The sequence below is a fragment of the Lissotriton vulgaris genome, chromosome 3_1 (genome assembly GCF_964263255.1).
Source record: "Lissotriton vulgaris chromosome 3_1, aLisVul1.2, whole genome shotgun sequence".
Taxonomy (NCBI): domain Eukaryota; kingdom Metazoa; phylum Chordata; class Amphibia; order Caudata; family Salamandridae; genus Lissotriton; species Lissotriton vulgaris.
Window position 1 is genome coordinate 1949880297 of NC_141689.1, and position 17908 is coordinate 1949898204.

General features: G+C 43.2%; 1 protein-coding gene across 1 annotated transcript in view; it reads left to right on the forward strand.

The window, feature by feature from the left end:
• GALNTL6 (polypeptide N-acetylgalactosaminyltransferase like 6) overlaps positions 1-17908 on the forward strand; it is a 2516565-nt gene that overhangs the window by 2384563 nt on the left and 114094 nt on the right. Inside the window, exon 10 of the mRNA XM_086962433.1 lies at positions 1437-1544. Coding sequence (XP_086818559.1) covers positions 1437-1544 — 108 coding nt within the window. The remainder of the gene's footprint in view (positions 1-1436; positions 1545-17908) is intronic.

Consider the following 17908-nt stretch of genomic DNA (forward strand, 5'->3'; position numbering starts at 1 on the left):
GTACGCACTTTACTTTATGAAAAGTATTGCAATTGTGGCAATTCATTTCTCTTGCAGGAGGAAGAAGACTGCTCAGTAAATAACACCTTTTATTGAAAACGCCCGTCTCTCTATTTCTCTGCACTCTGGTGAAACTAAGTAAGCACTGCTGACTGAGTGATACAACACAGTTCGGACAGTGGACCACTCCAATTTCAAAGCACCAACCCAAATATCACCAAAATATTCAATTTTCAATGAACTAGTGTGCACTTCTCACATGCTTCCTGTCCCGAAAGCATATCCAAAAACTTGGAAAAAGAGTCTATATTTTTATCATAGAGGAAAAAGCACCACTGCAAAAGTGAGTCTCCACTGATCATAGGAGATTAGTAAATCGTTGAACTGTCCTCTTATAAAGACGCTGAATCGTGATTAATAAAGTTCAATATTCTTTTAATAATCCATTTATAGACACCAGCCAACGCGTTTCGTTCTGTCACCAGAACTTCTTCAGGGCGCAATCAATATTTCAAGGCGTGGGGTATTTCCAAAACGAATTCCTTGTCCAATATTTTTTCTCTTTTCTATATTGGGTTATCCTACTACGGTGGGCCCATACATTTAGATGTTTCCAAGAGTTTCCAAGTAAGGGTCTAACTTACTTGTTTAGTATAAGACAAAGTATTAACCTGTTGGGTCGATCCCGTAATCCCCAAAGCGGCGTCTCGATATCCAGACGCGTTATCGTGTCCGATACTAAAGAAAACATCAGTACAAATTATATACATTTCTGGCTATAATAAGGCAAACCTGTTAAGCTTATCATGCTTTAAAAACCTCCCATTTTCATGATTATCTCTGAAATAACTAGAGCTGCAGCAAGAACATCTGGTAGAATGAGACATTAAAAACTATTCAAAACTCAGAATTACAAAGGAAAATTTTATGAAATCAATTGCATCATCAATGATGATAAATCTAATTCAATCTGCTAAACGAAGTATAAATTTGAATTACAAAATAATCATGTTGATATTTTTTGGGGAGGTGGGAGATAATTACAGACAGACTTTTCCTATTTCTTTTACAAAATCTTGTGGGCCAGGCGGTCTATGATTTCATGATCAGTTTTGAGTAAAGAAAGGCTTTAACATTCTTATTGTGAACTTAATAAAGGAGATACTCAGCAGCACATTTGGTGGGAGTGGAGAAAAGCTTGAACAGCAACCTTAACTAATGGCCTTGGGACTTTTGCGTTTTTGTGTCATGTGTCATAATTCTGGACTCTGTTATTGATATGGCTTAAGAACCTATATGTGCTGTTCCACTAATATTATAGTGTAGTACTTTAAATTTGAAAATTTGTTAAATATCCATGCACCATGTTAAAATATGTTTTCATAACTCATATGTCAATCAATATCTCTCTTTAAATGTGTGTTTCTGTCTCTTAGGTGTGGATGTGTGGTGGTGCCATGTTTGATGTACCCTGTTCGAGAGTTGGGCATATCTACAGGAAGTATGTTCCTTACAAAGTTCCTACGGGGACCAGTCTGGCAAGAGTAAGTACAGGGACTTTAATAAATTGTTCTATTTGGAAAAAGTGCACTGCGTTTGTGAGAAAAAATCGACTGTATTAGAATGTATGTTCACTTTGCTATGTCACTGTGAAACTGGACATTTGCTGACGGAGGTCAACAGTCCAGTACATGGCCTCTATTTTGAATGCATCAAAGTATCACAAAATCATCAATGCTAGCAATACTCTAAAGTTGCCAATATTTTTGTTCTATTAATATATCAAACCTATACATATATAATTTGCCAAATGGTTACTTACACTTAGTTGTCTAAAATCGAGGATCTTGTCATAGAAATGGTAATGTAGAGCCAGACAGCAAATTGTTTAGATATGGAAAAGAAACAATGGCATGCAACAGTTGCTTTGTTAAAATGCTGTTGAAACTGCACTTTTAATAATTGTTCTTTGCTGATATTATCAAAGAAACATCATCATTTATTTGCCCCTGCTATGTCAGTCCCCCATAACTTTTCCACTTGCAGTATTTTAATACTTTCTTTCCCTGTAAAATCTATCTGTAATTTTTCTTCCTCCTGTGGACTGCCATTTTCTGCCACTTTCTTGTGCTGCATTGACCATGCCACAATTTCTCCCCTAATCTTTTATATTTATTTGGCAGGGGGCTACAGAGAAGTTACATTTTTACCTCAATTCTTGACCACTTCATATTTGGTCTCAGGCTTAAAAAAATTAACTGTTATTTGCTGACTGCCTCTCCATACTCCTCTCTATTGACTCTTACACTGGACTGTAAGAACCGAAGGGAGGGTATTGAAAATGATGATGCAATGTGATGTACCCTCCATGTAACAATGTGTGTGCACATAGTGAGGTAATGAAGTATGCTTGGATATCGAGAGTAGAAGAGGGACACCTTGAATTATATACATAGTATATCACAGACTAATAGGTTGATTTCACATACATGATAGTCACAAGGAGCTGTGACCATTCTAAATTATACAAGCCAGTCTTCATTTGCAGATTAACTTCGGTATGCATGTTAACGTTTGTTGCAAGTTGGTGTCTATAACAGTACCTCACAGCTACTAATGCATGTATGTACTTCAAAAATCAATACCAAAATGTGTGTTTAAGACTTGGTACACTTTTATGTCTGATGCTTTAAACAGTGCTCCTGTAAAGAAAGGATTAAATAGAAGAAATATTCATACACTAGATGCTCACTAAGGAATAATTTAAATTGGCTAGCATAATAGCACATTTTGAGTATAGCCTATTGACAATGGGGCGACTAAGTTTGTTTGTCCTTAAAGAAATCTTCACACAACATTCAATGCCTCCATGTTCTAGAACAACTCTAGGAAAATGAGATCCCTGCCTAAACCTGTGCCAACCGATTTCTGATGCCATATCAGAGCTCAAAGTCATCTACCACGAACCTAAAACTAGATCTACTTGCTGTGTCATTGAAAAAATCAAATCCCATATACTCCACGTTTTCCCATCCTACTATATAGCCAATTTATAGGGCCCCAAAATGCATGGTATTTTATGGCCTGCAGACCATTATTAAGCACCCACATGTAATCCTCTGATTCTTGTGGGTACGCTCAATCATTGACCACGGAAATACTCTGGAGGAAGAGTTGCTGATAGAAATGGGGGTCATTTCCAACAGTTTCCATAATAGATGTTTCTTGAAACAGTAGTGAGATGCCGGATCATGGTCTGACAAAAATGCAGTCGGAAAGAAGCGAGCTACCTTTCTCAGGTGCCTCTCTTTAGCCATCGTCTTGTCTTAAATTGTTACAATCTACATCAGAAAATGTAACTTCATGGGTAGGTGCATAACCAAGCAGGAGGAATGATGAAAAAAATCAGAAAACTGCTACCGGAGTAAAATGGCATAATTTAACTTACTAGGTAGCTCATATCACTGCCAATTCTATTGGCAACGGAGCATAATCGCTATTGCTTGGTTAGAGACAAAAATTTACCGCAGCGCTGCGGCGATTTTTACCGCAAATAAACCTTGGTATTACCAAGGTTTAACGCAAATGCGGTAAAAATCGCCGCAAAGCATGAATATCGCTGAAAAGTCAGCGATATTCATGCATTAGCGAGCTAATGCTCTTAGCCATGTTATCCACCTCCCATTGGATAACATGGCTAAGAACTGCTCAGGGCAGGTGTTAGCTTTTGGAGATATTCCCGCTTAGCGCGAATATCTCCAAAAGTTGGTAATAGGAGATAGCGATGTTAGCGACTGTTTTCAGTCTCTAACATCTTGGCACGCCCACTTTGCATCTCATTAGTGATAAATATCACTGACATGTAAAGTGGGGCCCAAGATGGTCGCTATCTCCTACTAGCTGTCGCTAACTGGTGTTAGCGGCAGCTAGTCAATAGGGAGATAATTTTATCTCCGCTTTCTTGGCTTTTAAAGCCAAAAAAGCGGAGATAAACCCTCTTGATAATATGCCCCATAGTTAGAAACGAAGACTGTGGATGTGGTCATGTTCCATTGCTTTCTGCAGTAAGTTTCTCCTGATGATAAAAGGCCACAGCAGACAGTCTTTCCTTCTTGGCTTCCCCCTGTTCCCCAAATAATGTTCTGCTCCGAAGTCACATTGCTACTGGCTTCTGATAAACCCCATTTATGGCACATGTGCACCACAAAGTAGGAGTCAACCTAAGCCCCACATTTAACAGCCCTCGTTTCACAAGTTCCCTTCTTCCATATATCATAGAGCAGCATGCACTTAATCCTGATCCCATCATGGCTCATGGCCAAGAGTGGTTCTAAGCCCTCCACTGAATAACATTCAATAAGGATCTCCTAAATCAAGCGCAGCCATTTGAAATATTGAGCTTGTAAGTGACATGCTCTCGCAGAAGGCGTGCTCCCTAATTTAACAAGATAGTGCATTTATCAACTAACCCCCTATCTGTTGTCTGGCATATGTCAGTGTGTATGAATTAAACCACCACGGGCGAAAGTCTTTTCTTTCTCTGTATCCAAAATTATTGCTTGGCAATTTAACTGCTTAATTAATGTAATGCATTGTTCCTTTATCTTTCTATGCTGTAGGAACACGTGGTAGCACCCCCACAACCCTCTATAATTCCAGTCTGCTTTGGAGCCCCGTGGTGTACAAAAACTTAAACCTCAGTGAATCAGATCCTTGTGAGAGGGCACATCTTAGAAACCAGTCCATGCCCAGTCAAATTGACTAAATCAACGGGTACATTTGATTCTGCTTGCCCCTCACACGCACTACAAATAAATTACTTTTTTAAGTCCTTGCAAGTGATGCTCATCCATCCTAGAACTAGTAGCGACTGCTCGAGGGAGTGCTGCGGGCGGTGAGGCGGTCCCTGGAGTCAGGGGCAGGGTAGGGGATAGAAAACTCCGGCTTACGGCCGAACGGAGGTAAGTAAAGAAAGAAAGAAAGAAAACGAATTACATTGCGCACACTGCAATGCCATTTGGCGTTGCAGCGTGCACAATGTAATTCATTTTATTTATGTATTTCTTAACTTACCTCCGTTAAGCCAGATGCCAGAGTTTATAACTCCACACCCAGCCTCTCCCCCACCCCGGCCCACTCCACCGCCCCGAAGCACTCCCTCGAGGAGCAGCTACTGCTTAGAACCTTCCACCAGGCGTTCATTTTGATAACCAGTACTGCTAAGCTCAGCAGCAGCATTGCAAACCTGATAAGTGCGGCATTAAAGTCTGGAACTTGGACATTAGTAGAACAGCAACGACTACTTCATTTTCCAGACCCTTTTAAGCATGTTCAATTTTCACCTTTATCAGTTTGTTAAGTCATCTTGTTGAATTATTTGTATCCTAATCCCAGCACTGAAACGTTCAACAAAGTAGGATCAGGGTGTCGTTTGACCGCTGGTTTCCTGCTTTCATTCTGTTAGAACTGTGCAATGTGAGCAAGAATCTGATGACCAGGACAAAGAGGAGATCATCAAAAAGATACTAGTTGGCAGTGGCCACTACATTCTGTCTAAGTAGGTGGGAATCTTCTTAGGACTTTATCTGGAACAAGGAATGTTCATAAACAGTTTTACTCGATTATGAGAGGCTACTAGCATCTGGCTGCCTGAAGAGGTTGCATGAGAAGGAAAAGAAAGAGTGGGCAAGCTTTCCAGGGACAAAGTGAACTGATAACTTGATGTCTTGCCCAGTCTTGAATACAACAACCTCATTTATACTAAGCTATATTGTGCCATCTGGTGTCCTTATATATGGATAGGAAGTAAAAAAAGACTAAAGGTGTTAAAGTGAAACACCCGCAAAACCACACCTCATCCCCATCCTCTACACTTTAAACTTCAGAAGCTCTACCAGAAGCAGCAGCAGCAGCAGCAGCAGCAAAGTAAGTCGATTAGAGAAGATTTTTAACCTACCCAGCCCTGGAAAGTGTTTGTACATGTAAACAGTCGCTTGGCTCCATCTGGAGAGCAACTGCACTTCCAAGGTGCTGCATACTCTTAGGCTCCTTGTTAAAATCTAGTTTGCAGCATGAACATTATCGGCGACATCTTGTCCCTTTTCTAGGCCCATACGTGTGCGTAAGCGGCAGCCATTTTGAGTACCATGGCCTCTCTGCCCTTTGCCGATCGCCAGCGCGTCTCTCTGACCTCGCAAGCATCCCCCCGCGCGCTGACAGCCCCCGCACTCACATGCCCGGGCCATAAACCACCCCTTCAGCGCGGCCCTGCCTCGGAGCCACATCCCGTACCAAACCAACAACTCCCTTCATCCCTTTCATGACCACGGATCCTTTGATAACCCCCTTCCTCCATGCCTGATTGTCCGAACTGATCCCAGGCCCTCACCTAACCCCGCAGATGTAGTTTATTGCTCCTACTGTAAAACTCACCCCTCTTCAAAGGAGCTAAGATTAATCAATGTCCCCACCCCATGAGATCCGATCGATCGCACACATTCCGGGAACCGGCGGAATGTCCAGCTGCGCGATAGTCATCTCCTGCTGAGATGGGGGTGGGACGTCTGCTGTAGATAAACGTGGGAACGGGCCTGACGCGGGGATTCCGAGGATGTCTTTCCTTACATCAAAGCATTTGCAAGAATGTGCCATATGTAATAAACTGCACTAAAAGTCATAAACCTGTGTATAAGAGGCCAGGCCTCGGAGATGCAGTTAGAGCACCTCGAGACGATACCCTGTTTGTCTGATCTGACATGTTCTGTTCCGACGGAATTAAAACTTTGCTTCCCCCTTTCCAGTTTCCAGCGCCTGCCTCTTTATTTGATAATCCTCGAATGGTTTGAGAGGCGACTAACGCCAAGCAGCGTCTAAAGGTTATCTATAGGAATTGCTTTTTCCACATCCTACAATTATGTTCCTTCTTTCAAAGAGACTATTTGATTCTAGGCAATGATGCAGTGCCATTGAGATGTTATCCACATGCTGGGAAGTTGTGACACTACATTGTCATGGACATCTCCTTTCCACCTGTTAAATACTACAATAGCAGACTGACACCCTACTCAACGGCATAGAAACAACCAGATTGCAATGTTTTAATTAAATGTAACATCTCATCGTAGTTAGGTCGCCAGCATTCAGATCATCATTGCCTTGATCCCATCTAAAATTGACTATGCTAATGCAATCTACCTAAGCCTCCAGCGTAACCAGATACACCGTCTGCAGCTGATACAAAATCAGGCAGCAAAAACGATCTATCAACAAGGCAGATGCTGTCACATTAAACCACTGCTGAAGGAGCTGCACTGGCTTCCAGTAGAGCAGCAATCCATGTTTAAAACAGGATGCATCCTGTTCAAAGCCATTCATGGTAATGGCCCAAAGTACATTTCCTCAAAAATTCCCAGGTACTCCCCAGCGTGCACTTTAAGATCCATGCACATGAATTACTGGTGGTACAGGGCTACAGACATAAACACACGGGAGGAATGTGCTTCTCAATTCAGGGACCCAAGTTCTGGAACTCTCTGCCCACGCCATTGAGAATAGAGACTGACCATCTGCGTTTCAGGAAAAAGATATGGCTTTTTTTCGCAAGCCTACAGTTAGATCTGGCCTTCTCTTAGTGGTGTATCCAAGGATGGAATAAGAAAATATATCAGCGCCAATAAACCTGTTGGTGAACATGCGCTCTACAAATTCTCAATAACATAACATAACAGTACCACTGACACACTTAAACCTCACCTTTTACAAATGCTATCATTATCTCCAACAGCTTCTGCCATTTGCAAGACCTTTAGTGCTTTTTCTACTTCTAGACTTAAAATGGTTGTTGAATCACTATTTGCGGTGCAAAATATGCTTAACATTAGGAAGTTTCCTAGACTGCAACACAACTCAAACTTTATTCATTATTTATACTATATCATCCCATCAACCCTAAACAAAATAAACTCCTGCTTACAACACACATTTTTTTTGCAATACTAATTTTTATGATTGATTTGAATCATGTTTGTGTACTTTCCCATATACTTATGCATTTTCGTTACACGTCTGAAAAGAGAAAAAGGACATTGTATGCACTAATGTTCCATTTATTTTTGAAAATATATTTTTAGGAAATCTCTCTGATGATTGAAAAAAATATGTTGTCACTATTATAGATTCAATGCTTCCTTTTTATACAAACAACAAAAAAAGTCCTAACGGAATCATTTAAGAAAATCTTTCAAACATACATTGAATAATTGGTTAATAGATCCAATTAATGGAATAAAAAAAAGTCAAAAGCGGAAGAAAACAAAAGAGATAATAGTATGAAGCATACTCAATGCCCACACACAGAAGAAGCCCAAATACTCTTGTTAATAAAATTGCAACACTAAAATGCACCCAGGTGCTTAAATATTAAACTTCTATAATACCCTTGTACAACTCTGACCTCATTTATGCTTCACATTATAATGGGAATTTTTTATAACAAAGTTAAGCACATAACTAAAGAAAACCTAATAGACCCTCTTTAGTCCCTGCTTTAGATAAGGTCATGGAATACAAGGATTTCGCTGTAAATGTGGGATATGTTCACGTTTTTTCAAAAAAGGACCTAATTATGAATCTGGATGCCGAGGACCACCAGAATTTATTAGGAGTAATATTTTCCCATATAGGTGAGAGGCTTCCTGAAAATATATGAATGAAGGAGAAAGGAAATTTAGTTCCAAAAATTAAATTAATGGGGGACCATACTCGTTTCCAAAACTTAAATACATATGAGCAGGATAAAAGCATATGAAATAAATCAGCATATGGGGATGATCAAGTCCAGCAAATATAGTCGGAAACCTTTTACTTAAAGTGTTTGGGGTCAGTAGGAGTCTTTTATAAATGAAAAATAATGATTGCGTTGTGTTAGCAGCTCTGGATGAATTTCTAATTTTAGTCCAAATGTTATTCCAGGTTTTCAGTGGCCAGGAGATCATGAGGTCATGCTCTCAGGCTTCCTCAGTCTTGGATTTTTGTTGAATAGTGTCCTGATCTTGTAGGTAACTGTAAATGGCAGAAGTTTTGGGCCTACTGCGTAACAGAGTATGAAGATCATGAGAAGTATCAGGTGTGTGTGTGTTCACCTGTGTAGTATTTATGTGAGTATGGACCTCTAAAACAGCTCTTTTAAGGAGGTTCTATTTATGAATGAAAGAGGCAGGCAGATGAAATGATTGGCTTAGTGCAGAAAAAGGTATGAATTTCAATTGGAAAAAAAGTTGATGAATCCAAATTAGACCCTTTTGCCTCCGGGTCTTCCAATAAAAAGGTTTATTGCGAATAAGCAGACTCTTGTTATGCCAGATTGTTGAGTTTAGAAAGGAGTGTGTATAACTCTGTGCTGAAAAATTAGGTTGTAAAAGTTTGGAAGTAAATTTGATGATGGCTGTAGAGAGTGATTGTGGTTTGCGTGAGAAGGAAAGATATTCATGGAAAGAAAAGGGAGAGAAGTATGAATGTTCAATGGAAGTTCATAAGGGGGAATCTTCTATGGAGTCAAGCAGCCAAAATGAAGCTTGACGCAGTAGGAAAGCTCATTGATATGCCGGAAAGTTAGGGAAATTATCATTTTTAGGGAAAAAACAATTTTGATAAAGACATTTGGGGTTTCTCATTATTCCACTAAAAGTAAGTGAAAACTAAGTTGATCTTTTTGAAGAATGTAGCAGGAATAGGGACTTGAATATTGGAAATGGTATATAGTACTATAGAAGAAAGCACCATCTTTATCGTGTCCAAATGGCCCCACCATGATAAATAAAAAGGGTGCCACTTGGTTGTTAATTCTGAGATTTTTTGAATGCAGTTGTTCAAACAGGCGGTGACAGTATCTGAGATTGAGGGAGAAAAGTGTAGACCTAATTATTTAATATGATTAGGGCTCTATTTAAAATTGGATAGGGTGAAGTCCAATTTAAAAGTATATTTGGTTAAGGGCAATATCTCACACTTATCATTATTTAGTTTATATCCAGATATAAGGGAGAATGCCTGCACTTCTGCTAAAAATGCCAGTATTGAAAACATCTGGTCTTGATATGAATAACAAGATGTCATCAGCATAAGCTGCAAGTTTAACATGTGAAGTTGTTGTATAGAAGCAATGCATATTTGGATTTTGACGGACTTTGGAGAGGATTGGTTCCAAGGCTAAATTAAAAAGGAAAGGGGATAGAGGACAACCCTGACGGACACCTCTGCCCAAATCAAAGAATGCAGAGATTAATAAATTGGCTCAAATAGCAGCACAGGGGTTGGAGCATAAAAGAGATATTAAAGAACTAAATTGAGGGCAAAATCCAAACCATTTCAGGGTGTGGAATAAATAAGGCCATTCCACCCTATTGAATGCCTTTTCAGTATCTAGTACTATAGCTGTTAAGGTTTGTTTCAAATGGGAAGATTTTGATAAAACGTTAAAAAATAATCGTGTGTTGTCCGTTAGAAGTCATCCTTTAACAAAACCAGATTGTTCTTTATGTAATAAATCTGGTAAATAGGATTCTAATCGGAGGGGGAGTGCTTTGGAGAACATTTTATAATCAGTGTTGCCAAGGGAAATGAGTCTATAATTTTTTATAAAAATGTGGGTCTTTACCATCTTTGGGAACATGGCATATATGCGCTTCTGTAAATGAGCCTAAAGACACGTCCTTGGAGCAAAAATAATGTATTCGATAAAGTAATTTAGGCAGCGAACGTTTGGAAAATGAAGAAAAAACTTAAAAGTAAAGCCATCAGGGCCTGGCACCTTCTCTTTTTTAAGATGTTGGAGAGCAACCAAAAGTTCTTGGTGTGTGATGTCTGACTGCAAGGAATAAAATCAGGAAGGCCTTTTTGAGGTGTGTTGATGTTGGAAAAAAATTGTGATAAGGTAGACACGGAAGTCTGTGTTTCGGAGGTGTACAATGATTCATAAAAGAGAGAAAATTCATTTAATATCTCTTCATCTTTTTATTTTAGAATAGCTTGGTCATCAAAGATAGATTCAATATTTACTTTGTTATGCTTTATTTTTAAGTAGTTGGTGTGAGTTTTCCCAGCTTTGGTTTTGCCACCGTAGAATTTCCCACTAGATTTCAGCAGATAAAGTGAGGCATTATCTGTTTACTTTTTATTGAATTGGAGTTTAGCATCTATAAGAGCTGTAAGACATTCTTTGGAATTTGAAGTTTTCTATAAGTGTTCCAATCTTTTAATGTCTTGGAGAAGATTATTAACTTGTGTACATGCAGTTTTGCGCTTTCTGGCTACCAATCCAATAATGAAGTCTCTTGCAGATGTCTTGAAAGCATCCCACACTGTTGAGAGGGGCATTGATCATTTTAGTTAATCATAAAAAAAGTCATTGAAAAAATCAGTAAAGGAGGAGGTAAACATTGGATCGGAAACAAGGGTGTTATTAAAACGCCATCTTCTGGGAGTATTAATCTTGGGTATAATGTCGAGATTGATTGAGACAGGGGCATGATCAGACAGCACAATAGGGCCAATATCTGCATTAATAAGGGCTTGGGCAGATGAGTAAATTAATTTTCTCAGCTAACTTAATACAAGGTTTTGTGGAGCAACCCACTGATTTTCATATGGAATAATATCTAGAAAATTCCTTATTTAAATGTTTTTTAAAAATACATTACTAAGCTCTGTGTGTGCTGTAGTCATTGGCTGGTACCCACGCTTGGGAAGACGCTACAAAGAATTATTCTTTCACCTCATAACGAGCAAGATTTTTGAGATACTTGATAACAGTTTGTTATCAGCCTCTTTGAGTGCATCAATAAAATCATCAAATGTCTCTAACCAAGCAGTCCATCTATCAGAAGGACCCCCTAACCAATAATTGGCTTTTTGGTGGTATAAAAGTTGGTGTTGGTTTCAGGAACGCATCAGCATTGTAGACCAGGGTGGAACTTATGACATCGCAGATAGATTCCTGTGACTTAGTTTAGACAACTCATCTGTGAGAACTTGCAACCTGCTGTCCTCTGACTGTCTTTCATGATAGTTAGAAATGTGACTTTCTACGCAGCCATCTGCAAAATGTCACTATTCCGAGAGTCACTCTCGGCTCCTTATTTTCTGAAGACCCATGAAGTTCTTCCAAGCGCCACTCCACAACTTTGTGAAATAACTGCTTTGGAAATGGACGGCTCCATAAGCACAACCCAAAAGTTTCTCCTGTGCCAATTTCACTGCAGGCTATAGTATGATCACTCTCTTTAGTGTATTCAGTAGGTCATTTATTTATTTTCCTCTAAATGATAATTTGGAGTTTCTAACACCTGGTTGATCTCCGCCTTGCAGCACTTCAGTTCACAGCGATATTATGCAAGTTCAGATTTTCACTGGCTGTGCTTCATAAAACAGGTTGAATCCGGTTTTAGCATTAGCACTCCATATAATCTATAACTTTATTTTGCGTGGGAGTGCGGTAGCTTTAAATAAAGCTTGCCCAGCAGGTTCTCAGCCATAAACGTGTAAATTCCATTGTAAATGTAATGTAATGTAAAAGTAGTGTAATGATGTCTTGTAAAGCGCCTGAATCACCCCACATGGGGTATCTCCGTGCTGTAGACCGCTGGGGAACCTGTCCTGGCTTTCCCTGTGAGATGGTCCCTACTGGGTATCTCCAAGGTAAAACCAGGCATCCCCGGCGTATGTGGGGGTCGTTGTGGAGATGAGGCAAGCTAATGCCCAGAGTTGCCGAGTGTGATCCTTGGTTAGAGTAGGCACCGAGGCGAGAATTATCGAGTCCGCTGACCCTGGTCCACAACCCTGCCGCATCGGGAATTGAACACTGGTCCCGGGCCATCCTCTGCTTCCGGGTCTGCCACCTCTAACCAGTGAGCCACACCACTCCACTACGTGGACAGGTGGCCAGAGATGCCAATTGCCTTCACCTGCTTTGCAGTGTCTGTAGTTGCACTTTGACTCAACTTGCATGAAGAGTCAATTCAGTTCGTCAACAATGGCACACTTGGCATGCACAAGCAGTTTGCTTGGACCACAGCAAACTCTCTGGGAGAGTAAGGTCATTCTTTGGGCTACTGATTTTCCATTTGTAGCGTCTTCTCCAGCCTGGGCTACAACACATACAGAGCTTAGTATTACACATCTTTATTCTGATGTGCGAAACTGCAAACTCAACGTTCTAAAGCAAGTTTTCATGGCATTGCGCTCTGACACCTATGTCAGATCTCTGCAGATTGCGTTAGGAGACAAAATGGTTCTGTCATATAATATCCCAAGACACTACACCTTATACAACTCAGACATCATTTATGCTTCACCTCATAATATAATTTTACTAATCAAAGTTAAACACATACACCCTGACTCTGGCAGGAACGGTCGCTCCCTCAGCTGGTATCGTAGCGCCTGCCTTACTTGCATACCTGCTGCTTTGTTCACTGCTGGAATAGTAGCGCCTGGCTAATTAGCATACCTGCTGCTTTGTTTAGTGCTGGAGTCGTAGCGCCTGGCTAATTAGCATACCTGCTGCCTTGTTTAGTGCTGGAATCGTAGCGCCTGGCTAATTAACATACCTGCTGCCTTGTTTAGTGCTGGAATCGTAGCGCCTGGCTTATTTGCATAACTGCTGCTTTGTGATATCAGCGTAGCGCTTTACTTGCCTGCAGTGTAGTTTGGTGCCTGATTGGAACTTGCTGCTTGCTCCTGCACATGTGCTTCTGTAGCGCTTATCTGCTGGTGCGCTGTGAGTGGTGTGAGGAGCTTTTGCCCAATTGTGACGGTGCTTATGTCCACGTTTAGCCTGTTTACTCTGAAACTCACCCTGGTTTCACTTTAGCCTTGCTGCCGCCATTTGCTGATTGTGCCTCGTCCCAGCCCGTAGCTCCACCCCGCTCCCGCCTCCCAGCTGACCCGCCCTCACACGGACACAACAGGAAGGAGCCGGCTGCCCCAGCGCTGTGACCACCCTGACTCTGGCAGGAACGGTCGCTCCCTCAGCTGATATCGTAGCGCCTGCCTTACTTGCATACCTGCTGCTTTGTTCACTGCTGGAATCGTAGCGCCTGGCTAATTAGCATACTTGCTGCTTTGTTTAGTGCTGGAGTCGTAGCGCCTGGCTAATTAGCATACCTGCTGCCTTGTTTAGTGCTGGAATCGTAGCGCCTGGCTAATTAACATACCTGCTGCCTTGTTTAGTGCTGGAATCGTAGCGCCTGGCTTATTTGCATACCTGCTGCTTTGTGATATCAGCGTAGCGCTTTACTTGCCTGCAGTGTAGTTTGGTGCCTGATTGGAACTTGCTGCTTGCTCCTGCACATGTGCTTCTGTAGCGCTTATCTGCTGGTGCGCTGTGAGTGGTGTGAGGAGCTTTTGCCCCATTGTGACGGTGCTTCTGTCCACGTTTAGCCTGTTTACTCTGAAACTCACCCTGGTTTCACTTTAGCCTTGCTGCCGCCATTTGCTGATTGTGCCTCGTCCCAGCCCGTAGCTCCACCCCGCTCCCGCCTCCCAGCTGACCCGCCCTCACTCCGCCCCCCCCACTTTCCATTTATGTTAGTAGGACCTACGCGCAGTGTGCACGCGCAACGATCGCGCCCAATCCGCGCCGAAGGTGCGCCAAAGGTAAGCCCGTCTACGCCCGTCCGCGCCTGGACCGCGCCCAGTGCCAGGACCCCTGGCCCTCGCATTGCCCAGCCCTCCCGCATTACCTACGATGCCACCACCCTCCTAGCCCTTAACCCCGGCCGCTACCCCAACTGCGTCCAAGCCGCTCCTGGACACACCCATGGACCTTTCTCATGCTACTCCTGCAAATTCACCGGCACCGTCAACAACTCCGCTACGATCACACCACTGATCCCCGACCCCAACCACCTACAATGCATCTTGCTCAACACCCGATCGGTCCACAGGCACGCCATTGACCTATGGAATCTACTAGACACCATCTCTCAGGACGTCGCCTTCCTAACAGAAACATGGATGAACGCCTCCTCCGCCCCAGACATCACCATTGCCATCCCAGAAAATTATAAGATCATACGCAAGGACCGTACCGGCCACACAGGAGGAGGAATCGCTATCGTCCATAAGAAATCCATCCACATCTCAACCAGCTCTGACGTCAATCTCGCCAACTCTGAACACCTTCACTTCCAGATCCACATCGACCCCAAGACCACACTCAGAGGCACCCTCCTTTACAGGCCACCAGGACCCCGCGCACAATTTAGTGAGGACATCACAGACTTCATCACTCCACACGCGCTCCCCTCCAAAGATTACATCCTTCTGGGAGACCTCAATTTTCACATTGAAAAGAACAACGACCGCAACTCCACCACCCTTTTGGACAACCTCGCCAACCTCGGACTTAAACAACTGGTCACTTCCCCCACCCACATCGCAGGTCACACTCTCGACCCTATCTTCACCTCCTGCAACCATGTCTCCTTCAGCCACACTACGGCTCTCCTCTGGACTGACCACAGCTGCGTTCACTTTACCTACAACAAGCCCAAACCCAACAACCACCCCCAACCAACTCTGCAAAGAAACTGGAACAAAATCACCATCGACCAGATCTCCTCATCGCTTCTTCTAAACCCCCCAGCCCACTCCTCAAACCCCGACCAAGCCGCCACCAACCTCACCCTATGGTTATCCAACAGCGCCGACATCCTAGCACCACTGAAAAAACGACATAGCAAACTTGGCAGCAAGAAGGCCTCATGGTTCAACGATGATCTTAAGAAATCCAAGAAACTCTGCCGCTCCCTTGAGAAGGCCTGGAAAAAAGACCCAACCACCGGCACCAAGGACGCCTTCAAAAACTCCACCCGCATACACCACCAACTGATCCGAAAGGCCAAGAAAACCACCTTCAAGGACCGACTAGATAACAACGCCCACAACAGCAAGGAACTTTTCAACATCGTCAAGGAATTTACCAATCCATCGGCCAACTCTAACGACATCACCCCCTCTCAAGCCCTCTGCGACTCCCTAGCTTCATTCTTCCACAACAAAATTGCAGACATCCACAACAGCTTCGACGACCAACCCGGAGACCAACCCACCCAACCATCTGCTGGACCTTCACCCCCCTCGAACATCCTTAATGACTGGAACCCAATCTCCACTGAGGACACCATCCGCCTGATGAACTCCATCCACTCAGGATCCCCCACAGACCCATGCCCTCACCACATCTTCAACAAAGCAGACTCCATCATAGCACCGCACCTCCGAGACGTCATCAACTGCTCCTTCAACTCCGCCACCTTCCCGGAAAGCTGGAAACACGCTGAACTCAGCGCCCTTCTGAAAAAACCCACAGCGGACCCCACCGAACTCAAAAATTACCGCCCCATCTCGCTCCTTCCATTCCCGGCCAAAGTCATCGAGAAAGCTGTCAACAACCAGCTCGCCGCCTTCCTCGAAGCCAACAAATCCCTCGACTCCTCACAGTCCGGCTTCCGAGCAAAACACAGCACTGAGATCGCCCTAATCGCAGCAACAGACGACATTCGAACTCTGTTGGACAATGGAGACACAGTCGCCCTCATCCTCCTCGACCTCTCCGCAGCCTTCAACACAGTCTGTCATAGCACCCTTCTACAGCGCCTCAGAAACATCGGAATCCAAGGAAAAGCACTAGAATGGATCACCTCGTTCCTCACCGGAAGAACCCAGAGAGTCCGCCTGCCACCATTCAAGTCAGAGGCCACTGAAGTCATCTGCGGCGTACCACAAGGATCCTCACTCAGCCCCACCCTTTTCAACGTATACATGAGCCCCCTTGCGGCCATCGCCCGCCAACACAACCTCAACATCATCTCCTACGTGGATGACACTCAACTGATCCTATCACTCACCAATGACCCTAGCACCGCCAAAACTAACCTACACGAAGGAATGAAAGAAGTAGCCGAATGGATGAAACACAGCCGTCTGAAACTGAACTCGGATAAAACAGAAGTACTCATCTTAGGTACCTCCCCCTCCACATGGGACGACTCTTGGTGGCCAGAAGCCCTTGGAAAAGCACCCATCCCGACAGACCATGCTCGTAACCTGGGCGTCATCCTGGATTCCTCACTTTCAATGAACAGACAAGTCAACGCCGTCTCCTCATCCTGCTTCAACATTCTTCGCATGCTCAAAAAAACATTTCGTTGGATCCCCACCGAAACTAGGAAAACGGTCACCCACGCTCTGGTCACGAGCCGACTGGACTATGGAAATACCCTCTACGCCGGTACTACCGCTAAACTCCAGAAAAAACTCCAACGGATCCAAAACGCCTCAGCCAGGCTCATATTAGACATCCCGCGTAAAGAACATATCTCTGGTCACCTGAAAAACCTCCACTGGCTTCCCGTCAATAAGAGGATCACTTTCCGGCTCCTAACCCACGCACACAAAGCACTCTACGAAATCGGACCAGAATGCCTCAACACACGACTGTCCTTCTACACCCCCTCCCGCCAGCTACGATCATCCAACCAAGCCCTTGCCACTGTACCTCGCATCAAAAAAACCACCATGGGAGGTAGATCCTTCTCCTACCTGGCAGCTAAAACCTGGAACTCACTTCCCACTTACCTTCGACTTACCCAGAACCACCTAGCATTCAGAAAGCAACTTAAAACGTGGATATTTGACAAATAATTCCCCACCCCTCCTCAAGCGCCTTGAAACCCTATGGGTATGTAGTGCGCTATATAAATTCTCTGACTTGACTTGACTTGACTCTTTAGTCCCTGCTTTAGATAAGGGCATGGAAAACAAAGATCTTGTAAATATGGGATATGTTCACAATGTTCAAAGATGAGTATGAGCCTTTCTTCTAAATGTTTTGTCTGTATTAAACACA